We start from the raw sequence: 18,858 nt of genomic DNA, 5'->3' as shown, positions 1-18,858 counted from the left end.
CAAAATCAAATAGGGCCGCCTTTTACATCTTATTCAAAGATGTTGGGGGAATATTTGGATAAAGCTGGAAAATTGGTTTGGGGGATTGCGATCTGCTGCTGGCTAACTTAATTAATTGTGGTGCACAGCCCAGCGTAAAGCGCACTGCTGGGTATCTGCACGCCTCAGCAGGGGGCCCAAGCTTCTGGGCGGCTAGCACCATTTTAAGCCAGCCTGTATCTCTTAAAGATGAGGGACAGTGGATGCTAGAACTGTTTAAAGACAAGTCTCTGAGCTAGAAGAAGAGTGCAAATGGCCAGAGAGCATGCTTCAAGGCTCTGTGATTCAGCACTGGAGGACTTGATGTAGGGGTAGACAGGAGGAGAGAGACCCTCTTCCCAAAAGGACCAGGAGGCCCTCCTGACAGACACTAAAAAGGCAGTTGAAACAGATAATTGGACAGTCACTGCCAGCAGTCTAGCCCCAGGACCTGAATACAGTGCAGAAAGAAGTTTAATGACTTCACATAAGTGATAAAGATCAGTGAATACATCTTCAAATGAACCACCAGCCTGTCACAACATCACTCATCTACCAATAATATCAATCAAGTACCACTTGAACCTAACATAGTTTCATTTCATGCTCGCACACTTAGCTGCAGAAAGCGTCATACCCACATCTCTCAGCTTGCACACACTGCCAACTATTCAATTATGACAGGCGAAGAAACCAAACACATTGTACCACACTCACTGATACACCTCTTCTCTTGCAGGACTCCACAACCAAAGGCAGCAGTACCTAACTGGCATGCTGCATGACCTCATCCCAATGGAGGAGATGGTGTTCTCCATGGGCAGGCTTTTCTGGTCCTGTTAATGCCATTACAAAACTAATTAACCTGATTGATGGACCTGCCTGTCCAACCTCAAGGTTGGCAGGTAGACCAGAAGCCCAGGGCGGGCCTCGGAAAAAGCATGAAACCTCATCTGCAGGCAGGATGAGGTTTCATGAGGGTATTTAAATTTTTAAGAAAGTTTCAATAAAACTTATGGATTTTTCCCAACTCGTGAGCAGTGTCACATGAGGGGACATTGCAGGGAAAAATTTTAAACATGTTTATTAAAAGTTTTAAATTTGAGCTGATCTCCCTGAGGCAGCACTTTGCCTCAGGGAGATCTGTGCGCTTTTTTGTGTGCATGCGTGAAAGAGTGCACTCATGGCTGAGGGAATCTCCCCACCTGCACAGGGAGCACATAGCACTTCCTGGTGGTTGTCACGCTGGGCGGGCCTTAATTGGTCTGCCCACGTAAAATGGCTGTGCCTCCCCGACCAGGGGTGCCAATTGGAAGGCTGCCAGCCGGCACCCGCTCCTGCACTTCCTTCCTGATGGGGGGAAAATGTTGCCCCATGATTCGAGAGGCCAGGAAACCATTGAAGGTGACAGTAAGTTCCTACCTAAACCAATTTCTCACACCCCACTGTCTCTTCTGAGTTGCAAGTTGCGGATGATGTAAGCATACACCTCTTACTTTCTCTTGCTTTCTTCATCACAACTCTCCCTCTGTGATATTGTCCTTTCAGAAGCCCTAGAACTGCGCCCCAGTCAAGTACCAATGTGAGAGTATGAAGTGGAAGTGGAGAAGAAACACTGTCACTCAATCTCACACCCGTACCAGCTCAGATACTGGTATTATGTGAGCTTTAGATGGGAGCAGTGTGGCATGAGTGACCTGAAGCCAGGGCAGCAGGGAAAGGATAGCAGAGATACTAGCTTCCTGGAGAATGAGATTGCACATGAGATCTGCGGCAAAGGACTCACATGAGTACTTCTATTGGTGGAGGCGCACAGAGAAAGGCTAATGGACATGCACACACAAATGCTTGCTGTGTTGGCAGGCCTGCCAGTGAGCTGGCGGTCAGTGTCAAAGATCATGGAACTGACTGGCTCTAACTTGGCACAGAACTTTGCACAGAACTTGGAGTCCATCCTTTCTAGCTTGGAAGTGGTGGCCAACTCCATGAAAACACTTACAGACTCAAGCATATTAGGTGCCTGATGGCCAATGTCTCGGCTTCCTTTGCAGCACAAACAGAAACCAGCCAACGTCTTAAGTGTTGCAACGAAAACTCAAAACTGAGGTCATAAAACCTCAGCTTGCTGCCATACAGACTTAGTCTGTTGCCAACATATTTGCAGATACCATGACTGAAAGGAACTTTCAGGATCTTGCAGCTGTCCATTAATTTGAGGATTGCTGAGGTGTCACCCCGTGGGAGTATCAGTGGCTCTTTGAAGCAAACCTGCTGTCCTATCTCAGGATGACAGCATTCATGCTCCCACCATTGCTACTTTGCTAGTGCCTTTGCTGTCAGATAGTCAGCCAGCCCAGATTGCTGATGCTGATGCTGAGATGGGGCAGTTCGAAGCAAAGCCTTCTAGGTCTGGACCTGCTCAAGGGTGTCCTGCAAGGACATCTTCAGTCTTTCCCACTGAAAGTCAACAGTCTTCCGTCAGCAATGAAGGCATATTTGAGGACAATGGGGGAATGCAACTCGAGCAGAGGATTAGCAAAGAGTAACTATGAACAACGGTTATGCATTTGGCTGAAAGCAAATAAGGCAGGAGGTGAGGAAAAGTAAATGTTTTCCTCGCTATAATGGCACCAGCTGCTTTTGAGGTGATGTCTGATTAATGTTGTCTAGAGACTAGGTGCTTTCAAATATCTAGTGAAGTTTGAAGAGAGACTCCGTAAGTGTCATGTAGATCATTTGCTTGAAAAAGAAAATTTGACAAAGGAAGAGCATGATCAACCGCCTATTGTCCAAATTCTCCCTACAGTCCAAAATGAAAGTCAAAAAGAAACTGAAAGTTTGCTGATCTCACAGAATATACTGATAGAGCAAATCAATCCGTGTCACAGTCCCAATCATTAAGTGGAGTTAGTAGTCAAAGTCAAAATTCAGGTTTGACACAGTCAGAGATGTTGAGAGAGCCAGAGAAAAGCTAACGGAAATGGAAGGAGAGACCCAGATAGAAAGAGAAAGAAGCCGGGTAGGTTAATTGAGAGTATGTAGGAAATAAGTTATTTTCTTTGGGGGGGGCAGTGCTGTAGTGGTAATATTGCTGGACTAGTAATCCAGAGGCCCAGATGAATGCTCTGGGGATAAAAGCAAAATACTACGGATGCTGGAAATCTGAAATAAAAACAGAAAATGCTGGAAAAACTCAGCAGGTCTGACAGCAACTGTGGAAAGAGAAACAGAGTTAACTTTTCAAGTCCGTATGACTCTTCAGAGCATTTGGCTGAAAGTGAATAATACAGGGGATGAGGAAAAGTGAATGTTTTCCTCACTGTAATGGGACCAGATGCTTTTGAGATGGTGTCTGATTAATGCTCTGGGGACATGGGTTCAAATCCCACCACAGCAGCTGGTGGAATTTAAATTTAACTAATAAAGTTGGAATCAAAAGCTAGTGTAATGGTGACCACGAAACCATTGTTGATTGTCATAAAAATCCATCTGGTTCACTAATGCCCTTTAGGGAAGAAAGTCTGGTCTGGTCTATATGTGATTCCAGACCCACAGCAATGTGATTGAGTCTTAATTGCCCTCTGAAATGTCCTAGCAAGCTACTCAGTTGTATTAAACTGCTGCAAAGTCTAAACGGAATGAAACCAGATGGACCATCCGGCACCAGAAACAACAATAGCACACCCAGCCCTGTCAACCCTGCAGAGTCCTCCTTACTAATCACGGGGCTTGTGCCAAAATTGGGAGAGCTGTCCCAGAGACTAGTCAAGCAAAAACCTGACACAGCCATATTCATGGAATCATGCCTTACAGACAAAGTCCCAGACACCACCATTACCGTCCCTGGGTATGCCCTGTCTGACAGATCCACCAGTGGTGGCATTAAAGTGATATACATTAAAGAGGGTCTTGCTCTTGGAGTCCTCAACATCAACTCTTTATGCCATGAAGTCCTATCAGGTCAAACATGGGCAAGAAAACTGCCTGTTGGTCATTGCCTACCTTGCATCTCAGCTGATGAATCAGTACTCTTCCTGTGGAGGAAGGACTGAGGGTGGCAAGGGCACAGAATGTACTCTGGGTGGGGAACTTCAATGTCCATCTGCAAGAGGGGCTCAGTCGCACCACTACTGACCAAGCTGGCTGAGTCCCAGACTGGGTCTGTAGCAGGTTGTGAGGGAATCAACAAGAGGGAAAAACCTACTTGACCTCAACTTTACCAATCTACCTGTCTCAGATGCATCTGCCCTTGACAGTATTGGTAGGAGTGACCACCACATAGTCCTTGTGGAGGTGATGTCCCATCTTCACACAGCGGATACTCTCCATCATGTTGTGTGGCACTACCGCCATGCTAAATGAGATAGATTTCGAACAGACTGGCAACTCAAAACCAGGCATCCATGAGGCACTGTGGGCCACCAGCAGCAGGAGAATTGTATTCAACCACAATCTGCAACCTCATGGTCCAGTATATACCCCACCCTACCATTACCATCAAGCCAGGGTTCAACCCTGGTTCGATGAAGATTGCAGGAGGACATGCCAGGAGCAGCACCAGGTATACCTAAAAATGAGGTGTCAACCTGGTGAAGCTATAACGCAGGACTTCTTGCATACCAAACAGCAGAAGTAGCATGCGATAGTCGGAGCCAAGCAATCCTATAACTAATGGATCAGATCTAAGCTCTGCAGTCCTGTCACATCCAGTCGTGAATGCTGGTGGACAATTAAACAACTAAATGTAAGAGGAGGCTTCACAAATACCCCCATCCTCAATGTTGGGGGAGTCCAGCACATCAATGCAAAAGACAAGGCTGAAGCATTTGCAACCACCTTCAGCCAGAAGTGCCGAGTGGATGATCCATCATGGCCTCTTCCGGAGGTTCCCAGCACCACAGGTGCCAGTCTTCAGCCAATTCGATTCACTCCACATGACATCAAGAAATGGCTGAAGGCACTCGATACTGCAAAGGCTACTGGCCCTGACAGTATTCTGGCAATAGTACTGAAGACTTGTGCTCCAGAACTAGCCATGCCGCTAACCAAGCTGTTCCAGTACAAACACAACACTGGCATCTACCCAGCAATGTGGAAAATTGTATGTTCTGGACACAAAAGGCAGGACAAATCCAACCTGGCCTATCCCATCCCATTAGTCTACTATTCATTATCAGTAAAGTGATAGAAGGTGCCATTGACAGTGCTATCAAGCGACACTTAAACAGCAATAACCTGCTCACTGACACTCAGTTTGTGTTCTGCGTGGGCCACTCAGATCCTGATCTCAGTACAGCCTTGGTCCAAATATGAATAAAAGAGTTGCATTCAAGAGATCGCATAAGAGTGACTGCCCTGAATGTCAAGGCTGCATTTGTCTATGTCAAGTGTGCCATCAAGGAGCCCTAGGAAAACTGGAGTCAATGGGAATCGGCGGGGGTGGTGGGGGGGTGGGGGGGGGTGGGGGGGACCCTCTGCTGGTTGGAATCATACCTAGCACAAAGGAAGATAATTGTGGTTGTTGGAGGCCAATCAACTCAGTCCCAGGACATCGCTGCAGGAGTTTCTCAGGGTTGTGTCCTAGGCCAACCATCTTCAGTTGTTTCATTGGTGACCTTCCCTCCATCATAAGGTCAGAGTGGGCATGTTAACTGATGATTGCACAATGTCCTGCACCATTCACGACTCCACAGATACCGAAGCAGCCCATGTCCGTATCCGGCAAGATCGGCACAATAAGATTCATGCCACAAAAGAGCCAGGCAACCGTCTCCAAAGAGAGAGCCTAGCCAATTCCCCTTAACATTCAATGGCATTACTATCGCTGAATCCCCCACTGTCAATATCCTGGGGGGGGGGGGGGTTACCATTAACCAGGAACAATTGCACTAGCTATATAAATTTGCAGCTACAAGAGCAGGTCAGAGGCTGGGAATTCTGCAGAGAGTAATTCACCTCCTGACTCCCCAAAGCCTGTCCATCATCTACAAGGCAGAAGTCAAAGTGTGATGGAATACTGTCCACTTGCCTGGATGAGTGCAGCTCCAGCAACACGCTCAACACCATCCAGGACAAAGCAGCCTGCTTGATTGGCACCCCGTCCACAAACATTCACTCCCTCCACCACTGATGCACAGTGGCAGCAGTGTGTACCATCTGCAAGATGCTCTGCAGGAATTCACCATGGCTCCTTTAACAGCTACTCCCAAACCCACAACCTCTGCCATCTAGAAGGACAAGGACAGCAAACACATGGGAACACCACCACCTGCAAGTTCCCCTCCAAGTCACTCACCTTCCTGACTTGGAACTATATTGCCATTCCTTAACTGGCACTGGATCAAAATCTTGGAACACCCTCCCTAACAGCACTGCGGGTGTACCTACGCCACATGGACTGCAGCAGTTCAGGAAGGCAGCTCACCACCACCTCAAGGGCAATTAGGGATGGGCAATAAATACTGGCCTAGCCAGCGATGCCTACATCCCTTGAACTAATAAAAAAAATTACTACTTGTCAAATTATATTTTTGTTAAACACCTACTGGTGTTAAGAAGAAACTTTTTTTACATGTATCGGTTACTCTGTTAGTACTGGTCATATCCGTTTTGGTTGTGATTACAGTAAAAACAAGTATGTGACCCAACCTGATAAATTTTCAGGTGTGTTGGTTTAGTCATTTTATATTCTGGGGGGTTTACGCTGTAATGTATGAGTTTTTTTTTAGGAGGGAGAGTGTAGGATATTGCAAGATATGACATTTTGTTATATTGCCCTCCTTTAGGGTGGTATAAATAAGGTTAGTCCAATAACGGCTGCCTGCAGCTGAGTTACTCAATGCAATATACAACAATGACTGCTGCCGGGGTGGCATCCACCAGCATGATATGCTAAGCATGGTCACTAACTGCACATTCAACAACTTGTAATTTTTGCAGCTGGGTTACATTTAGATGCGGTGTCTGCAAAGCCACATGTGTGCACTTGATGGCACTTTGCACCAAAGGGAAGCCCATTACCCCGGAAAAGCCACTTGCGTGTTCCGCCTGCTTCTCTTAGGTCAGAAACAACACAATAAACTCTCCCATCCTGACATAAAAAATGTCTGTCGCCTCTCTTATGCAGCAAAGATAGCGAACTGGGGGAATGTTACAGATCTCGCCTGCTTCAGTCTGACCATGGTCACCTTCACATCCACTGGCAGCACCATCCTTGCCCTGCCCTTAGGTTGTATGTCTGCCTGCAATAGATATCAGAGTTCTGAAAGCACCTGCTTTTTAAAACACTTATGATGCAGATATTGCCTCTGGCTTAGGCTGAGATAAGAGAATTGCTCCTGGAAGACCATAGGTGTTTAAGGCCTTCTGCTGCGAGCCCTCCTCCTCCTCCCCCTCTGCAGGCAGCTTGTCTTCTGTGCTGCCTTTGCTTGAACTCCCTGTCATGCTGTAAGTAAAAGGGGATTGCAAATAAAGTATCCATGACTGGGAACAAGTCATCTAACCAGAACCCTTGAAGTCAGAACAAAGGCCTTCTCCATGTGTCTTCTCCATTCACGATCCTTGTCGATATCACCAACTTAAAACATCTCTGGAAACCACCAAACACTTAAACAAATTCATCAGAACCATAAGAAACTAATCAGCAGCTCATCTGTAAGTGGCTGATTATCCTTTGGTAGCTGGACCTTCCTGTTGCTGAACACATGTTCAGCTATACGCAAATATGAGTGTTAACTGGAGTGTCGCAAATGTCAGCGCTCGCATCAAACCTGCATTACATGCCGATTGAAATCAGTCTGATTATTCTGCATACGTCTGGTGCACTCTCCTACAGCTCAAGCTAATGCACTCACCAAGCATGTGTTCAGCACGAGCCATACCAGATATTTGAATGTGCAATGCAGAGGCCATTTTCATATCAAAACAGCACCCAAAATGCCAAAACTACAGGTGATCAGAGCCCAGTTTTCAGACATTATATTCACTAGCTTTACAGGTGCGAGGGGGCCGTTTAGTTCACTTGGCTAGACACAAGCATGTGGCTCAAAATGAATCCCAACAGTATGGGGTTCAATCCTTGTTCTGGTTGAGGTAGACTTGGAACCTGTCTTCTCACCCTGCCCCATAGTAAAATCAAGGCATAAGCTGTAGGTCAGCAACCCTCAAATTTTAGAGGATGCTTCCTGGAGAAAAAGGTGATACGGGAGCCATCACACAGCTTTGAAAGAGTAATTTCTATTGCTACAGGTCTGGCAGCATCGGTGGAGAAGAAAAGAGTTGACGTTTCGAGTCCTCATGACCCTTCAACAGAACTTCTGTTGAAGGGTCATGAGGACTCAAAACGTCAATTCTTTTCTTCTCCGCCGATGCTGCCAGACCTGCTGAGTTTTTCCAGGTAATTCTGTTTTTGTTTTGCTACTGTATTTTGGTCTGCAGAAAGACCAGATATTTGAATGTGCAATGCAGAGGCCATTTTCAATCCTTGTTCTGGTTTTAAGCTCACCTTAATGATTAGAAATTTAGTTTTCTAAAAATACAAAAAAATCAAGGCAATCGCTATCTCTATTTAGTAAATTAAATTGTCTCAGTGAAGAACAAAGAAAAATGCCATATTCAGATTCATGTATTAATGTGCAGTTACTATACACTTAAAAATGCATGCAAAAATAACACTTCTGTCTGTTGAAGAGTTTCGAGTAAAATCATTACATTCAACATGAGAAAATGAGCTAGCTGTTTTCAACTATGAGCAGCGAAAAGCACTTTTCTTTGTGATTGCTCTCAGTACTGTAACCTAGATTAGTGATCTGTGCAGAGGTTTGGGAATATAATTCTATCACCAAGGGGACGAGTGCAAGCTGAGGAGTCAGACAATGTGACTGAACTCTTAAAGACTTGGCAATTTGATGATGATTTGTATCATGCACATCATAGTGTATGATAAATCTGCTTCAAGAGACATTATTATTATAACAATATCACCATGATTAGGCTTTTCACTTTGTCAGCAGTCAGGGTAATTGTCATTGCGAGATTTCGGCTTGCTGGATACAAATTCCTGATGCAAACAACTTGCATAAAGCTTGTGTAAAAGAAAGAATGCTTTACTAAGTGGAAACAGAGCTGGAAAAGCACCAGAAGAAGATTGGAAGTGGTTAGGGTGGGGGGTGGGTGATTGAGAGAACAAAAGCCTGGTCAAAGAAGTATTTTTAGGAGGCTTCTGAAGAAAGACAAGTTGTAAAGAGAGTTTCAAGTAGGCAGGGGTCTGATAGTGGAGTGACATGTTGGATGGGGTTGGCGAAGGGTGGGTGGGGAACAGAAGTAATCTGGTATTAAAGGAACGTAGTATGTTAGGGACTTAATAAGGAAGACTTGGCTAGGATAGGGTGAAGGTTTTTTAAGACCTTGTACAGCAAAAGACACAGGCTGCAGAGCTCTGTATCACCTGTTAGTGTTTGGGTGGATTGAATAAGAACCTAGAAGCACAGTTTGTTTTGAATTGAGTATAAGTTGTGAAATTAGTAACAGATGTACAAAAATGACTACAACAGCTGGTGTCATGAAAAATTGCTCAAATGTCCTATCATATCTACCAGCTCAACCCTGCTCATTTGTATAAAAAGAGTACAATCAAGAGGGTGACACAGCAGCAGTGCAGTGGGCAATAATCACGATCCTGCCAGTGATACACCCCCCCATTCAAAGAGCAAATTTAAAGGCAGTGGGAGTCACCAGATGGCAATCAGAAGCAAGAACTTTGGGAGATTTATTTTTCCTTTCACTAACTTGGTGGCACTGAGGCCACTGAACTGTCCTTAAGCATTACTCCCACTGAGATCAGCTAACTTGGCAAGCATCAATCCTGGACCTCCTTGGTCTGTGGATAAGCTCATTGAACCATTAAGGAAGCTGTTCATACACCATTTCAGAAGATAGTAATTGGAAATACATTTTAGAAGAAAGAGCAGGGAAACGAAATACACATTAAATCTTAAGATTTTACTAGCCATGTTTTAATGAACAGTGTAGGAAAGCATGCCACGAGCACTACGAAGCATACCTACAAATGAGGTGCCAAACTGGTGAATCTAAAACAGCTGCAGAAGCAGCATGCTATAAACAGAATCCACAATCAACGGATCAAATCAAGGTTCTGAAGTCCTGCCACACCAAGTCATGAATGGTGGATAATAATTAAACAGCTAACCAGAGCAGGAGGCTCCACAAATATCCTTATCCTCAATGATGGTGGAACCCATCATATCAGTGCAAAGCTGCAACCAGCTTTAGCCAGGCGTGCTGAATGGATGATCCATCTCAACTCTTCCCTAGATTCCCAACATCACAAATGCCAGTCTTCAGCTGAATTCATTTAATTCACTCCACATGATATCCAGAAAAGGCACTGGAATGGGACCTGACAACACCCTAACTGTAGTTCTGAAGACATGCCCCAGGTCAAACCGTTCCAGTACAACTACAAGACTGGAATCTACCTGACAATGTAGAAAATTTCCCAATTCTATCCTGTCCATAAAATGCAGGGCAAATCCAATGCTGCCAATTATTGTCCCATCAGTCTCCTCTCAATCATCAAAGCAAAATGATGGAAGGTGTTGTTGACAGTGCTATTCGGTGACACCTACTCACCAATAACCTGCCCTGGATTCAGCCAGAGCCACTCTACTCCAGATCTCGTTACAGCCTTGATACAAATATGAACAAAAAGAGCTAAATTGCAGAGGCAAAGCCAGTGACTGCCCTTCACATCAAGGCATTTGACAGAGAGTGGCATCAAGGAGTCAGAGCAAAATTTGAAGTCAGTGGGAATCAGGGGAAAAACTCCCCATTGGTTGGAGTCATACTTAGCACAAAAGAAGATGGTTGTGGTTGTTGGAGGCCAATCACCTCAGCCCCAGGACAACGCTGCAGGAGTTCCTCAGGATAGTGTCCTAGGCCCAACCATCTTCAGCTGCATCATCAATGACCTTCCCTTCAACATAAGGTCAAAAGCAGTGGAGCATTTAATTATATTAACAAAATCAAAAGAAGGGACTGAAACATTTTTGCACCTGTTAATGGCTCTGGATACCTGTTGTTCACAAGAATGAATAATGAGCTTTTTCTCTGTGAAGAAGCACATTTTGCTCCAGCTCATTAGTTCCATGATATTTGTAATTCTGATTTACAATGATCTAATTGGAATTATGTGATATCCATTTTTTCCAAATATTGTGAAGTTTAGCCCATTTCACTTTGGTTTAGTGAAACCACTATATTCTGTTCATGTTGGCTTATTAAATAAATGACGTTTTCAAAATAACCATTTGTCTCTATAGGACCCTGGTCAGAAGCTTTGGCAAACCATGCTGGATCTGGAGAAACAAGGTCTGGAAGCCATGCAGGATATCTTGAAGTGTGAAGGACCTGTTGACCCTTCAGAAGTGGCGGACCTCTTTTATGATTGTGTGGACACTGAAATAAAATTTTACAAGTGATGTATGTGTAAGCTTCTTGTTTTATGATAACAAGCAAAAATTAGTTATTAGACTAAGACACCAAATGTGCTTCAAAATCAATTTATAAAGATGAGTATTGCTAATATTTTCAAGCACAATACTAATGTATCCTTTAAGCAACCAATCAGAGAGGAAGAACTGTAGAGGTCAGAGAAAACTGTTGCAATATTAAATGTTTTCTAAAAGTATTTCAAACAGGATAATAAAGTAACATGTTTATCAAATTCTGTAACATATCTTGTATCCTCGAAGATTTTTATGTGTTTACAGCAAAGGTACTTCCTCAGTTATGGGAACTTTAGTCAAACAAATTCTTGGGCTACAACAACAAAAGTAAAGTACTATAGATGCTAGAAATTTGAAATAAAAACAGAAAATACTAGAAATTCTCAGCAGGTCAGACAGCATCTGTGGAGAGAAACAGAGTTACTGAAGCTCTGATGAAAGGTCACCAACCCGAAATGTTAACTCTTGTTTCTCTCCGCAGATGCTGCTTGACCTGCTGTGTCCAGCATTTTCTATTCAAATTTCCAGTTTCAAATTCCTGGGGATTTGATTTTATATTTTCCCTATCTTAATTAATGCAGCTGTGAGCAAATTCATTTTTGTTTTCAGATTAAAAATGTATTAATGTTAGTAATTGGAACACAATGTAATTGGGTTCACTCATCAAAACTACTAATATTTTATTTGCAAGATTCTTCAAATCATGCTTACAGCTATTTTTACAAAGTATAATGCTGAAAGGAGTTAGTATGAATCAGTGGCTGCATCCCAGCACTCTTTTCCTTCATGAAGCTACATATGACTATATATGATAACTAAAGATGTGCTCTATATTTAAAGCTGTCCATTTGTACAAAGAGATGAAGGACTACCTTAACCAGTCAGGGATAGTAATAGGGCATCACACCAGGACTCCAGTATTCTGATCTTGAGGTTCCCAAATTCTATCACGGTTAACTCTAATTTTTGCATTAAACTTCTGGGGATAATTTCCAGCTTTATTCATATTTGGTCCTAAAATGTTCAAGACATATGGCCACAAGGCAAACTCAGATTTCTTGAAAATAATCCAAGGATGACCATGAGGCATAAATGGCAATTAACGAAAAGTAAATTTTCATCAGTTATGGAGAAAATGTCTACTACAAGAACAAGTGTTTAGATAAATATAACAAATGTTTAGATAAATATAACAAAATACTCAACTGAAAATATTGGGGTTGTTCAAAACACAATTGGATGCCAACAGTGGACAATTATTGCACTAGAGGGATGACCCTCAATGGACTTTCCATATCCCTACTTTTATTATGTTTTCTTTATTTTGCAGCTGGTAGCAATTGCCCAATTTTGTTGGCCTCTCTGGAAAAAGAGGACGAGAGTTCTTCAAGACACGATTGTCTCTTCAATTGAAGTACAAAAGAGAAGACTTACTTTTGCTTGGTTGGTCTCCTTTCTCAGATAGCTACTCACTGAAGTGAAAACTTCATACATCCAATTGTGTAATATCTAACCTTTGTGTCTAGTCATAGGAAACAGCCAATGATTGGTTGTTAAGTGTGTGCATGCAGATATATATAAAGCAGGATCTTCTAAATGCTTTATGTTTGTGATTACATTCATTAATATCATTCATTGAGTAAAGAATAATAACCAGGTGGTAAAGAAGCATGGGGTAATCTGCTCTAAGCCATGGTTGGTGCTCTTTGTATGGCATTCTTCCATTCTTGTTTGTGATAAATCTTGTCAAATTTAATTTGGACTAACCTTCATTTTGTCTGTGGTTAACATACAGGTTGTGTTTTGTGCCTCAGCATGTACTTGATATGGAATTACTTATTATTTACTACAATTAATAGCAATTGAGCTTTATGTCCCCCAGTATATCTCAGCTGCCACAGCATTGGAACTTAAACATTCCTTTATAGTCTTAGAATCATAGAGGTCTACAGCACAGAAAGAGGCTCTTCGGCCCATCAAGTCTGCGCCTGTCAAACAAGTACCTAACTATTCTAATCCCATTTTCCAGCAATAGGCCCATAGTCTTGTATGCCATGGCATCGCAACATGGCATTAACATAAGAACTCTAGAACTTTGGGGAATCAGTAAATATTATAATTTAATGAAAAATCCATACATATATATTGTGCAAGGGAGAGCATGCTATGAGCTGTACCTGGCTCCTGCAATTTAAATCATCTAAATTTTCATGCATTTACTTCCTTCAGTATCACTTTTAACTACTCTTTGTTCTTTAATATCATTTCCAGGAAAGATGCAGTCAAGATATTTTCTGGTTTATTAATTGCTTTTCCTAAACTGCAGCTTTGTGCTCCTTATATCAAAGAACAGGTTCTCTTGTACGGAAAAAAGAATAACTTTCTGTTTCATTTTATTCTCATGATTTATTAGCACTGGTTGGTATTCATGTATCTCACTGCATGCTTGGTCCTTGTACTGGGTTTTGTTTGGTAAAGTCCAGTTGATTCTATTAAGATTCATTTTGAATTTAACGTTTTGTTCCTATCCAAGGAAACGTGGTATATTTAGTTCCTTAATTTGCTTATTAAGAACAGAAACTCAGATCACCTATCTCAGCTACAAATTTGGGCAGAATTCTCTATCCTTCATGATGTAGTGATGAATTGTCCGTTGGTGTCATGTAATTAAGAGACCAGCACAATTACTGATCATCATTACAAAAGTTACCATCTACTTTTGAATCCTAATTAAGCCAAGTTACATTGTTTCAATAACATAAGCATTTTATGATTTGAATCCTGTAATAGCTCAAGATGACTTTGTAGCAATTAAATTGATTACGATTTGTAAGTTTGTTCTGGCTTAATCATTAACTAAAAAATGTGTATTGAGAAAATTTGTGTGTTAACATTTTTAGGTAGTCAGTCCCAATAGGACAATAGTTGACTGACATCACTGGCCCTTAACTTGAATTGTAATCAGCTACTGCCACTTGTCATGAAACCACATGATCTGTATCTTTTCGATTGTTGCATTACTTGGGAGGCTGCACTACGCATTATGTATTGTGTACTATATGTCAAGATGGGAGTCCTTCACTTAGCAGCTGCATCTGTGGATAGCAAGACTAAAGAATATGCACTGTGTAGCAAGCTTAAGTGCTTAGGTTGGACATTGCAGTGATATAATTTCTGTTTTCTTTTGTTATGTTAGCTCTGGCCTGACAATTAATTTATTAGCTATCGAAGTATGTCATGATGATGGAAATTTCAGCACCTCACTAGAACTGATGTCAGATTCATTTTCTCTATTTACAACCATGATATGGATTGACCTGCTTTTCCTCTGGCAGAACAGTGATGTGCAGAGAATAATAATGCTGTAATAAACTGATTAAAACCTCAATGTCTTGCATCACACCTGTGCATATATACATCTCCTGGATCAATGGACAGTGGAAGGTTCCATTAAGCTGTAGGCCTTTTTTGTTTTGTTTGTACCAAAAAAAATGTATAACTGTTTTCTATAATTACCCACCAAATCTCTACACTACAAATTCAGGAATATCTCAGGCACCTTGGTGGTTCACATTCGGAAGCCATACACTAGCTTTGATAATGGGAAAACTTTGCCAGCATTTATTGTACAAAATAACCTAATAACTTTTATCCCCAATTTTTGTTAACTAAACTTTTCTAAACTATCCAAGTTCTTTGTTGGATAATCTTCATACTCATTTGTAAATTTACTTCAAGAAATGTGCTTGATCCTTTTTATTGCCTCATTTTATAGATTCAAAACAAAATATGCCATTCTGCCAGAGAACACCACTCCAGCTTTTGCTCAATAGGCGCTCAATATCTCTGGAAGTTCACTCATTCTTGGAATGCAAAACATGAAAAAAATGGTTAATGGTGCAACAGTTTGTTGCTCAGAGGACCTCTGTGCATTGCACCATGGTGTTGTAGTACGCAGGTTTGTAGTTTTGAGATTTCCCATGTAACTGCACGATACTCCAAAATGCTGTTGTAGGGAGATACTGTACCATGTACTGAACATGTATTCACATCCTAACAACTTGCTGCTGACTGGCATCACACCAGCACTGAAATTCAAACACAATGCTGCTCAATTGTGTGGTAGGCAATGTTTGCTGTGTATCGTGCGAACTCTCAAACGGGTGAAAGGCTGCCACTTTCCAGAGCTAGCTGCACCTCTAGCCAAGCTGTCCCAATACAGTTACAACACTGCCAATTATCTGATAGTGAAAAATTGCCCAGTTATGTCCTGTCCACAAAAAGCAGGACAAATCATGAGAATGGTTCCAGGGATGAGGAATTTCAGTTACGTAGGTAGATTGGAAAAGTTGGGACTGTTTTGCAGAGGAGACGGTTGAGAGGAGATTTAATTGAGGTATTCAAAATCATGAAAGGTCTGGACAGAGTAGGTAGGGAAAAACTGTTCTCTCTGGTGGAAGGATCGAGAATCAGAGGTCACATATTTAAGGTAATTGGCAAAAGAAGCAAGGGAGACATGAGAAACTTTTTCATGCAGCAAGTGGTTAAGATCTGGAATTTGCTGCCTGGAAGTGTGGTGGAGTCAGTTCAATCTATGCATTCAAGAGGGAATTGAATTATCTGAAAAGGAAGAATGTGCAAAGTTACAGGGAGAAAGTGGGGGAGTGGCACTAGGTGAATTGCTCATTCAAAGATTCAGGACAGATTCAACAGGCTGAATGGCCTCCTCCTGTGCTGTAATTCTGTGAAATCCAATTTAATCAATTACCAGCCCATCACCTATTCTCAATTATCAGCGAAGTGATAGAAGATATTGTCGACAGTGCTACCAAGCAGCACTTACCAATACATAGTTTGGGTTCCACCTCTTGGCTCCAGATCTCATTACAACCTTCATCCAAATTTGGGCAAAAAAGCTGAATTCCCAAGGTGAAGTGAGTGACTACCCTTGACAGCAAGGCAACGTCTGAATGTAGCATCAACAAATCCTCATAAAATTGAAGTCTATGGGAATTGGGAAAGAAAGCTGTCCACTGGCATAAGTCGTACTTAGCGCAAAGGAAGATGATTGTGGCTGTTGGCGGCCAATCATCTCAGCCCAGCACTTTGCTGTATGAGTTCCTTGGGGCAGTGTCTTGGACCCAACCATCTTCAGTTGGTTCATCAATGATCTTCCCAAGTCAGAAGTGGGAATGTTTGCAGATGGTGGCACAGTATTCCGTTCTATTCATAGTTCCTCAGATAGTAAAGCAATGCGTTAGCACATTTACCAAGAACTGGACAACATTCAAGTTGGGACTGGTAAGTGCCATGTAACATTTGTGCCAGGCAATGACCATCTAACACGAAAGTATCTAACCATCTCCTCGATGTTCAATGGCATTATTATTGCTGAATCCCCACCATGAACATCCTGGGGTTACTATTAATCCGAAGGTTAACTGGACCAGCCATATAAATTCAGTGGCTGTGAGAACATGTCAGAGGCTGGGAATTCTGTGGTGACTAGCTCATCTCCTGATTCCCCAAAGTCTTTCAACCATCCATAAGGCAAAAGTCAGGAGTATGATGGAGTACTCTTTCAATGACCTGGATGAGTGCAGCTCCAACAACACTTAAGAAGCTCAACACCATACAAGACAAATCATCCCACTTGATTGCCACCCTCCACCACCTTAAATATTCAATCCTTCTGCTACAGGTGTGTACAATCTACAATTTATTAATAAGGAGTATTCAGCTAACATATGGTAACCCAGTAAAATGGCTCCCACTGAACATTGCCTGTAGTCACAAACCGTAGCAAGACTCCCAGGGCCACTCCCTCCTGACTGTATACCACAGCGCCACCACCTCTGGTGGGTCTGTCCCACTGGTAGGACAGGACATACCCAGAGATGGCGATGGAGGGGTCTGAGATACTGCCTGAAAGGTGTGATTCCATGGTTATATAAGGTTGTTGCTTGGCACAAGATGCCAGATATTAGTGAAGAGGACATTACAGGTTCCATTGGATTGGATGTGCCTTTGTCATATTTGGTGTCTAGGTTAGTGCCGGGGTAGTGAAAAAACAATTGGCAAAACTGGTCCTTTACAATGCAATTGTGAGGGATTTTTTTTCAAAGAAAGAAGCTGTTAATTCTTTGCTTTATAATCTACTTCTCAGCTATCTCAGAATAGATGGTTTTCCAGACAAGTTCATACAAACAAATTCTTTGGAGTACCTGATGCTGTGAAACTTTACAAGACAAGACAGAATAAAGATGATAATTTTCAATTCAAAAGGGCCAATAATGGTGATACCAGAGCGGCCACCCATTATACCTCCTGTTGATCATGGGTGAGATGTGTAAAGGATTGCTGTTCCACTACCATCAGTTTTTAGCCACTGCTAAAATTAAAAATTGACCCCAGGCAAAGACTACTCAACCCTACAGAAGTGGTGGATATCTGGGAGAGAAACTGGCTTGTTAAGTAAACAGGGAAACCAATCATTCAGACAGAGAAGGACAAGACGCCTAGGGGTAACATACAAACTAAATCTGGTCATTATGGAGCTCGGGGGCAAGGATGTGGGGGGTGGGAGGAGGAAGGTCTTCTAATGCAGGAGGACCACATGACATAGTGTTTTAATTCAGTCCTTTTTAGTGTACACCATCTTCCATTTTATTCATTTGTTAATTCAGAACTTTTGTCATTTTGTTTAAACTGAACATGTTACTACTGTGCTCAAAACAAACATTTCCACAGGTTTCAAAATTAGGAACACAAGGCAATTCTTATGCAAATTCCTCCTGCAGCATGGGCTTTCCAAGTCTAATGCATCAATTCACTTGATTTGAAAGATTGTGAGCTGTTGTGATTTCTACTTTGGAGATGCATTTCATATTCAGGCAGAAACTAATAATGGTTTTGAGACATTCATGGGCTAGTTTTCATGTCAAATGAATTGGTCAAAATTCACAATATTATGCATTTTTATCATTATCACAATACAGCTGTAAGGGAAAATAATGGTGGTCAGCGCAGTCTCTAATTAAAGAGAGAGACTTAGGTATTCCTGATATGAGAGGACCTGTCCAATTAAGCCTGAAATGAAGCAGAATAAAAGAAATAACATCTATTTATATATTGCCTTTTACAGTTTCAAGCCATCCAAAGGTGTTTTACAGCAACTGAGATACATTTAAAGCGTTATTACTGCTGTAGTTTGGAAAATCTGGCAGCCATGCTCCCACAAACAGAAATGAAATAATGACTGGATAAGAACTCACCTGTTCTTCTTGGAGAAGTGTCAGAGGATCTTTTATGTTTG

At 42.1% G+C, this 18,858-nt stretch overlaps 1 protein-coding gene across 1 annotated transcript in view; it reads left to right on the top strand.

Moving 5' to 3' along the window:
* LOC121275683 (secernin-1-like) overlaps positions 1-14,928 on the top strand; it is a 155,140-nt gene extending 140,212 nt beyond the window's left edge. Inside the window, exons 8-9 of the mRNA XM_041183226.1 lie at positions 11,358-11,517; positions 12,874-14,928. Of these exons, the coding sequence (XP_041039160.1) occupies positions 11,358-11,516 (159 nt within the window). The 3' untranslated portion in view covers position 11,517; positions 12,874-14,928. The remainder of the gene's footprint in view (positions 1-11,357; positions 11,518-12,873) is intronic.
* The last annotated feature ends 3,930 nt before the right edge of the window (positions 14,929-18,858 follow it).

The sequence above is a fragment of the Carcharodon carcharias genome, chromosome 3 (genome assembly GCF_017639515.1).
Source record: "Carcharodon carcharias isolate sCarCar2 chromosome 3, sCarCar2.pri, whole genome shotgun sequence".
Classification (NCBI taxonomy): domain Eukaryota; kingdom Metazoa; phylum Chordata; class Chondrichthyes; order Lamniformes; family Lamnidae; genus Carcharodon; species Carcharodon carcharias.
This window is presented reverse-complemented; position numbering and strand designations above follow the sequence as displayed.